General features: G+C 43.0%; 1 protein-coding gene across 1 annotated transcript in view; it reads right to left on the bottom strand.

The window, feature by feature from the left end:
• hoxb9a (homeobox B9a) overlaps nt 1-8,314 on the bottom strand; it is a 12,735-nt gene extending 4,421 nt beyond the window's left edge. Inside the window, exon 1 of the mRNA XM_032537300.1 lies at nt 7,298-8,314. Within this exon, the coding sequence (XP_032393191.1) occupies nt 7,298-7,901 (604 nt within the window). The 5' untranslated portion in view covers nt 7,902-8,314. The remainder of the gene's footprint in view (nt 1-7,297) is intronic.
• Between the last annotated feature and the right edge of the window lie 1,615 nt (nt 8,315-9,929).

Raw genomic sequence — 9,929 nt, 5'->3', positions numbered from 1 at the left:
GGGGGGGATATGTGTGTATAGCTTTTACAGTTCTAACTTGAATTTTTTTTGTTAGGCTACATCTGCAGAAACAATGAGTGGCATTGGTTAGATGGACCAAAAATTGATAATCCCGTAAAGCTAAGGCCCTGCGGCACGATGTGTTCAATTGTAGGCCAATATGTGTCTTTGCCTATGTGTATTTATGTGTGTGTGTGTGTACTTGTGTGTGTGTGTGTGTGTGTGTGTGTGTGTCCACCATGATGAATGCTGCTTGCATAGAAACTGTGACCGAAACAGCTAGAAGACTAATATCACATTCTGTCTCTTTCTCCCTCTCTTTCTCCCTCCCTTAGCAATTTCACCCTAATAGTTCCAGAAATTGACCTCTCATATATCCCAAAGGCACGTTATTACATTTCCAGGAGTCGTATTTTATTCCCCCACCCTTCCACCCCATCTCACCCAGCCACCAACAGCAACCCGCCAATTAATGGGGTTGTTCACCCGGGTTATAAGTTAATAAACTTCGGGGGTAATAACTTTCTTGCACTGCCCGGCAGCAGCAGCAGCAGCAGCAGCAGCAGCAGCACAAAGACTGAAGTGTAATCTTGTAGTTTATACTGGATGGCCGCCCAGCACCAGGAACACAAAGAGAATCTGTAGCTGGATGTCGGCTTTGGATGTGATGTTTTGAAAGGTGATGTTTTTCATACAGAGGCCATTTTAAATACCTGGGGAGGGAAACTCTGCCTACATTTGTCCTGCTGTTATGTGCCAAGATGACACTACAACTGGTACAGATACAACTGCATTCAAAGAGTCCAGGTTAACAATTTCATTATATAAAATTGGTGATCATCAAATTCAGCCTTCACAGTATCCTCACCAATTTAAAACGTTTGAAGAATTACAGTTTTTCTGGGGATAAAAGCAGTTTTCTGTTAGGATTTTTTTCCCTTTTTGGGAACACATACAGGGTACCAGCTCATTTGCCTTAAGAACTTCTGAAACACCAACTTATGTGAACACATGTAGTGGACACAGAGTACAAAATATGACTGTGAGCATGTGCTAACAGGACCCATCAACAATGATACAACTCACATTTTCCAAACAGGCGTTAATGTCTTTTCATCCCATGTCAATAACTAGTAGGGTGAATCATAGGGTTCGTCACGATATGATACACAATACATGGTCCACAATATCGATAAAATCACGATACATCAGTTCTGCAATAAGCAATATATTGCTAGACAATCCCATAGTTATGCATTAGGGTGTTGGTCTAACTATGAATATAACATGAAAGGTACTTAACTTGCAGTGAATAAAGAGAGAAAAAAAAGAGAGGTTTTCTCTCTTTATTCACTGCAAGTCCAAACTGTTGGAAAAAAGCACAAGTCTGCAGCAAGTTTTTTTCAGTCTGTAAATTAAAAAGGCACAAGGACAGAGCAAATGGGTCCAGACATTTGATTTAAAAGGGGCTGGTGAATCTGTCCTCAAACTGCTGTCCACCCTATGAAAACCTTTTCCTCTTCCGCTACAGGGCTTGACAGTAAGGATTATCCGGTTACCCTTGGCAACCAGATTGAATCAATTGGCAACCCCTTTGGCAACCACCTTTCTTTAATATATAAAAACAAATAAAAACCTACCTTGGTGCCTTGTAATGGTGCCACTAAATGCTGAATGTCAGCGCTGCCCTCTGACGCTCCAAAACAGACATTAGAAGCAGCAGAAGCATTGCTGCATGTCAACACTAATGACACCAACAGTACTGGATTACCCACATGCCAAATGCTGACAGGTAAACAGTGTGTAAGAGTGACTGTCTTTCACCGTGGAGGAGAGTGGCGTGGACTCACTAAAGCTATGAGCTAAAAGACACTAACTAGCAAACTAGCACTTGGTCATTGCTGTTGTCAGAAAAAAAAAACACAGACGTGAATCAATGTTGCGTTTACTTAATGCAACACTAGAGACATTTTTGTAACTTAAAATAATGTTTCCAAAATCGTTTCATTGGGTAATCAACTCTTAATAGGCTTTGCGGCTCTCTGTCGGCTATAACCGCACTATGCAAGTTTGGCAGATCTGGTTCCAACCTGTAGGGGGAAGAAAGCGGGAAAAGTTTTCTAGTGTTGCTTTAAAACTGGTAAACATCGTGGTGCATTCAACCTTTTTCTCATCTGTTTTTTGTTGTTTAAACAGCACCTTACTGGTGAAAGAAGGAATTATTGTTAAATGTAGTGCTGTCAGTTAAACGCGTTATTAACGGCGTTAACGCAAACCCATTTTAACGTTGTGAAGTTCTTTTTGCCCCAGCAAACTTTGTAGTTTTTTTCCACATGCTGTTGCAACAACTAATGTTAGAAAAACTACAACACCACACCGGATCTAGCTAGACCGGAAACCAAACCACAGGGATGCCGCACATACACCGTTTGGGCTTGCAAGCCAGCCAAAGAGTAGTAATGTTGAGATGATGAGATGATTAAATGGACGCCTATAAGATTCTGACTGGAAAGATTACTTTTTAAAAAGTTGCCAAATGGGTCCAATGACATTTCACCCTTTTATTGATGGACAGTGTTACACTGTGTGAGAGATTATTTCCTCCAAGTGAGAATGTTAGTGTGAAATTGACCACTACAGTAGGCTATGTGCCAATATTTTTTTCAATAAAAAAAACATTGGCACAAAGCGAGCCGATCCACTTTTCTGTGTTGTTAAGAGCATTAAAATGAGAAAGAATAATGGGACAAACAGAAATTCAAGGGACATTTAGAATAGATAAAAATGTGAGATTAATTGAATTTAATTGTGAGTTAACTATGACATTAATGCAATTAATCGCGATAAAATATTTTAATCGTTTCAAAGCACTAGTTAAAGGTTATTGTTATTAAATTCTTAATGGCCATTTAAATTCCCCCCTTTTATTTGCTGATCTGAAAATTGATCCGATCCTTGACTCAAAACCTTGATTCAAACTGTGAGTTTTGTGATCTGTTGCACCCTTACTTGAGAGGGATGGGAAATTATAGTGCAAGCCATTCTCTCATTGTGTCATTATTAAATTGTGAGGTATAGTTGCATAGGAAATGAATTGCTCCAAATATAGGCAGTTTAAAACACGGCAACGGTATTGTAGATTTTGGCCACCACTTCAAAAAGTTAGCGTTAGAGCCCTGGGCTAGTTAACTTATGTTCAAGTTTGCCTCATCCATGTGGTACATGGCGACGCTGGGAGCAAGTAAATCTATTAAGAGCACCTTATTCTGTAAAATATTGATATTTGGCACAAGCGTATTGATTATCATATTTCACATAGGACAACGATATATGGCTGATTTGATTTGATGTGTTGTCCCATCCCTGATAACTAGTTCTGTTCTGTTACTGTTCTCAATCTGTATTCATATTGCCTTGTATTAATCATTACAGGTATTAGACACATGGCTGACATTGCAATAACTTATTATCACATGCTTGTCTGAAAGTAAAGATGAGTAGACTAACGTACTTTAGTCTAATGAAAACAAAAGTTCCTGCTGGCATACCGGAATCGTTTTTTTGGAAAAACATTTTCATAAGCGTTAGCTACCACGTTTTGTTTTACTCTCACGTTATTGTAAGTATATGAGAAAATTGGTGATCATTAGAGGTTTAGGTGGATTTTGACCATTTTGGACGGCCAGGCTAGCTGTTTCCTGTCATCAGTCTTAGCTAAGCTAACAGGCTGCTTGTGCTAGTTAGCTTCATAGTTACTGTAAAATCTTCTCCAATAACTTTTAGCAAGAAAGTGAACCACGCAAAGTGTCAAATTATCCCTTTAACCCAGGACAAGGTAAACAGACAGCTGTGAGGCCACTTTAACTATCACTCCATAACATTATATTGCTACACAGTTGTGGATGTGTCAGGATGAAATATTGCTGTACTTGTAATATCAAAAGATCTATCTTTCCGTAGAAAAACTGGTACCATTCAGCCATTGCAACACAAAGTAATGTATCCCAACACAGCCAATTTGAATCAGCACAATGTGTTGATATTTCCAACTTAATTTCCTTAAAGGTCAGTAATTCATACTAACACAGGAGAGAAGTGGAAAGAATCTTTTTATAACAGCAATTTACTAATCTGAGGATGCACTAACCAACGTGCCTTTTAAATCCAAGCTTGCTTGCTAAATAAGTAACCATTACGTTTATCAGTGAAGCCAATTTGGGTTAAAGTAGTGCTTAGCCTGCATAGAAAAATCATCTTTTTTTTTTACCTATAGTGTTTAAAATGGCTGCCATGTGGACAATAGAAACAGCCTTCACTTGCTGCTCCATGCAGCGCCCACTACCTGCCACACTGACACACTGCACATCACAAAACAAACCACAAGAAAAATCTGCTGGCTCTGAAACAGTTCAGAGAGAAACTTTCTCTAACTGAGGAGACTCTCAGATGTTGTTTGAACACTAGAACCCATTACAGACAAGACTCCACTCCCACCAAGCCAGACTGGGACGCACAGTGTCACTGGTGGAAAGTCTAATAATTCAGACTGGAGGCTGCTGGGCTCCTTCCAGCTCCCCTCTGCTGGATAGCATGCTCAGATGCTGTAATAAGGGAGCTTTGTGTGTGTGTGTGTGTGGTAGCCCATTTGTGATTTGTATTTCTTCCTCTGAAAAGGCCATTGCGGAGGCCTCCATTCTTCTCGCTCATGCACACGGTCACACACAGACACACACACACACACACGCACGCACGCACGCACACACACACACACACACACACACAAACACACACTCACACACATTGCACATATCAAACGGCCACGCGCTCAGACGCAGGGATCAGACTCCTCTGGCAGAAACTAGATTTATCCGGCGGGATTAGAGCCCGTTCACATCACATCAGTCTCGGTTAAGAAATATATATGAAATTAAGAAGAAAAAAAAATTCCATGCAGGAAGCGTTTGTCTGTCCCACCCAAAATAAGTCAAGGAGCTAGGGAACCACGCCAACACATGATGTATTAAATGTTGTTGTTAGTGCGAGTGATGATAGAAAAACAGAAGAAAGCTGTGCTTCTTGCCAAACCATCCAGCTTTATTTCAAGATGATTGCGATTTCATGACAGGTAAAATATTATTATTATTACAGAGTGAGCAGATGAATAAAACAGCCACACACATGCGACTGTATGACCGGCAGCCTACCCTTAACAAATAGTGCGAAATGTTTGACTGAAATAGTCTATGGCCTGAATTTACACAAATAAATGATCGGCATGCTTTTTTATAAGCGATGTATGAACTTCAAATGTCGCAATGCATTTCTTCAGCAGTGGATCCAAAGTTTGAGTTTTCATTGTGAAAATAACAACACTTATAAAAACAAGAAATGCCAAACTTTTCCAGATACAAATTCGCAAAAGAGTATTGTTAAGGCGATAATTGTATGACTTGTCAAAGCAGGGAAGTTTAATTATTTTTTCATCCACCCATTTTCCACCCTCAGCTAGAGATTGGAAGACCATCAGAAGTTAAGTGGGAGTTACGTAATTGTATAGATGCATGCTGGGAGAGACCAGAGATCCCCTTCAGGTGTGAGCGGCCGTGAGTTCCGTACGGCGGAGTGAGTCCCCGATGCTGAGTTATGAGGCCTCCGTTCTATTTAGAACTAATCGCCTGCTCTTTGGCTCGTGTCAATGATGGAGGGCCTGACTCCTTTTATGATTTTTTTATGATGCTTAGAAGAAGACAGGCCTTGTATATAGCTGGCATGCATTAGATAGCTTCAACTGCAGGACAGAGAGATGCAATTGAATGGGTGAGAGTGAAAAGAAGATGCAATATCCTTATTATTAGGCTATGTTGGCACCTTAAGAAAAGTGTCTTTACAAAGAAATCCTGGAACATAAATATGGCAATAAGCCGAGCGCCCCTCCCCTACGCATGTGTCTCAATGGAAAATGATGGAAAGCAATTGATTGCAGAATGAATGGCAAAGCAAAGCAATAAACCATGTCTGGGTGTCTCCCAGAAGTATTGGAGCTGCAGCGTCACTTACAGCCTAATGGTTACCTTAAAGGTAATCTAGCCTGTCCGGTGTCTCCATGCCGGAGATCGGTAGGTCCACTGACTCTCGGTCAGTGCGTGTACGAGCTCTTCATGAGCAGTAGGACCAGGAGGCCTACAGCTTTATACAAGTCTTAACTTGTTTGCTTTAGAGGGATTTTTTTATACAATTTGGTCTGGCCGATCAGCCCGGCTTGTAACACACTGCCTGACATGAGGAGCTTTAAAACTCAATGGAGCACAGACACAAGCACATGTGCGCGCCCCTATGTGAAAGAAAGACACAAAGAGACTAAGAGAGCCCAATGACCACAAATCCACCTGCAGTAAAAAAAAATAAAATAAAGTCAAATAAAATAAAAAGACAAACCCAAAGCACCGACCATTTGGCCCTTGGCCCTTTTCAAACAGGATAGCAGTGCGCATGCCCTGAGCAATTACTAACGTTAAAACAATGTAGTTGTGTCGTAAAATCAGTCATTACTATTAGATTAATACATATAAGGAAGAAAAATAGCAGAATAGAACAAAGTTAATCATAGTGAATCATAACAGATTCAGATTTTTGGTCAACATCTCATTTAGAGCGTCTGCCACTGCTTAAATAATCTTCCTTTAGTGTTGCTAGAATTTGGTGAATCTATAGGTTATAGACGGGCCTTGTTATTCTTTGCAAAAACAACCATGCGTAATAAAAAAAAAAACGTGAATTCTTTTGAGCACATGCATGTCAACGCAGCATGTGTGTTAAGTCAGAAAATCATCTAACCATCCTGAGTACATAAGTTATTGTCAAGCTGTCATATGGATGCAATAACAGCATCACTTCAATACAGAGAAATATAATGCAAAAGCACTTTTGAACATGTATGTAGACTTTTTGTCAAGACAGTGTTAGGTGTTGATCCTATTGTAAAGCCGTTTTATGGTTTATTTGAAGTATGCGCCACATTAGAAAAGTAGAAAGACGTTGGTGTAAGGTAACGTCACAGGATACAGTTAATTATTTGCTTATACCGAGTAATCCGTTTCTGTAAGAGCCGACTCAGTGATGATCCTGGGTAAATATCACAGTAAATTTAGAGAGCAGAAGGTGGAGGCACTTTGGCTCTCCGGCTCTTTGTTCTTGTTTTATGGCGGCATTAAAAACATTTACAATCTCTCTCTCTCTCCCTCTCTCCCCCCCCTCTCTCTCTCTCTCCCACGCGCTATTTCCTGCTTTAACAACTTACTTTGATCCAGGCCGTCTTTGTCCTCACTCACTTCACAAATGTCCTTATTTTCTTCAAACCCTGCTCTCGGGATGGCGGCCTGATGGTGGCTTAGCTCGCGCGCCGCCGTGGACGTCGACTCCAAAATGTACGTGGTGGTCTCGTGCTGGTGCTGACCGCCGATTTTGGGTGGGATCTCGACGCCGAGATGGCCGAGCTGAGGCTCCAGCTTGACTTGCCCCGTCTGGCCCTGCCCCAGGACAGATTCGGAGCCGCGCGGCGCGCAGTCCAGCCATGAGCGTAGGTACCGTGTGTCCGCGGCGGGCACGTGCTGGGCTGGGATGTAAGGGTGGTAGACAGTAGGGAGGCCACTGGCACCATGGTGTGGACTGAACGGGCTCCAGGACGACGAGAAGACTGGAGGCTTCGGTTGGAAGCTGCATGATGGGTACGAGTCAGGAACGGGATGCTCCGTTCCGCCGGGCTGCCTTCCGCCTGCGGCTGCGGCGGAGCTCGAGCTGGAATACTGGACGCTGGGAAAGCGAGCCGGGGTTGAGAGTTCATCGCTCTCGTGACTTATGATGGAGTCCACGTAATAGTTGCTCAAAGTCCCAGAAATGGACATTCTCGGACATTATCTGCGAAACGCCGCGAGTTCACTAAATGGAGAATAAGAAGAGAGACATTACGAGATGTTTCTCTTTCCCTCTCTCTCTTTCTTTCTCTCTTCTGTCCTTTGCAAGCTCGCCCCCTCCCTTCCTCTGTCTCTCTCTCTCTGTGTCTCTCGCTCTCTCTCTCTCTCTCTCTCTCTCGCGCGCGCGCTCCTCCACTAGTCCCCTTCCTTCCAAACAACTTGCTCACTATAGCGAAACAAAGTGCTACAGCCTACAGCCTCGCACTGTGCGCGGGGGATTGTCGGGTCTGTGCACGAGGCGCAAACTGATTGGCCGGACTTTTTCTTCGAGCTTGATAAAGCGTCAATGGAGCGTAAATCAATGCTGCACGCGGGCCTCTGTCTCTCTCCCTTTCTCTCTCTCTCTCTCTCTCTCTCTCTCCGTCTCTCTCTCTCTCTCTCTCTCTCTCTCTAATAGATTGCACTCCTACATAAATTGCCTTGTTTATATGCAATATGCAAAATGAACAGTCCGTCCGTATATCTAGTCTGCGTATCTATGGCGGCTGTCAACCCAGAATAATATCCAACTGTTAAATTATGCTTCGTCTCGACAGTGTCCATGAAATGCAGAGCACAGACAATAGCTGACAAATAATTGACGCAATTATTTCCATGTGTTTGTTTATTCATTTATATTTTACCTTATCAAAATAGATGCGCGTACATTTCCGTGTGAATCGCAAGCCAATGTATTACCGGGAGCGCATCCGCTTTTGCTGAATTGTGCGCAAGCAATCACTTAAATCAATCTCAACCTCAGGGAGTTTGCATTTAAAACCCCATTAGTAAGCGCCGACAGTCCTGCACTTGAGTCGAGTCAACAGCCCAGATATGTTCTATCCAAGACAAGATAGATAGTAAAATTCACACCTATGCGTGGTTAATTATTTACCCACTTTCTGATTATACGTGGAAGGTTTTCTGTGAGCTGCAAAGCCGTCTGACACTGTTTTATTGGCAGATTAACAGTCATTTTTGTTAACGACGGCCATTAAATCGGGCCCTGCGTGGTTATGCCCCTTGTCTTTACAGCGCAAACTACTTCAACCACTTTTTTTGGGGTCCTTTTAATACCATAATAAAATCCTACATCAGGGCGGCTGCTTTGGTTTTATAGGGCTGATATATGGCTTGTGGTGGTGCGGACCGTAAAGGCGAATGAAGCTGCTGCAGCCTCTCCCCCGGTCGGGTGAAGGGCGCTCCTCACTCAGCAGTCAGCCTGCCATGAGTTAACACAACTCGGACAAGACCTCGGCGGAGGGACGGGGGACTGGACGCAGGGTGTAGCTTCCTTCTCCAAGGGAATAGTAGGCCACCTGGCTCTGCTGGTCTAGGTTGGAGCTACCGATGGTGTCCTCTTGTTCTCACAGCCTCTGGGTCCGCAGCGTTTGAGGGATGAAATCCGTCATTTCGTTTTTTAATGAGGAGAGTGAAGAGCAGCAGCAGACCGGACTGCCGGTCTGTCCAGACACCTGATTTCCTGCTGACCTTTATCAAAGTCCAGGGATTGTAAGTCTTTATTTCTTCATAATTATCACAGACGTGGAGTCTTGGACTCTTTGTGGATGGCAGGCTATAGTCGTGGCTATAAATCCGATCTCTGCGTCGCATGTACAGCTAACTGTTATTTATGACGGAATGAACTACGCATTGCTTATGGGGCTAACGCGGTTATTTACGAGGATGAAGGTTTAGCTTGTAGATCTGCTGAGGACAAATGATGAGACATGGAGACAGACTGAGGGACTGGTGCGCTTTCATTTCAACAAAAACCCAAACCAAGAATCCTTTAAATATCAGTCGGGACTCTGGCGCCCAGCTTTGGCCTTTGAGCTTGAATTTACCACATTCCTCTACCCTTCCGTCCTACAGGACACATTCCCAGCTCATCTGGACTTCCGTTGGATGCCAGCGACCCAGTAAGGACCAGAGACGCGTTCATTCAAGATTTTTGAGATGCATAACCCGTGCTAATTC

The sequence above is a fragment of the Etheostoma spectabile genome, chromosome 15 (genome assembly GCF_008692095.1).
Source record: "Etheostoma spectabile isolate EspeVRDwgs_2016 chromosome 15, UIUC_Espe_1.0, whole genome shotgun sequence".
Classification (NCBI taxonomy): Eukaryota; Metazoa; Chordata; class Actinopteri; order Perciformes; family Percidae; genus Etheostoma; species Etheostoma spectabile.
The sequence above is the reverse complement of the archived record's forward strand: the minus strand, read 5'-3'. Positions and strand labels throughout refer to the sequence as shown.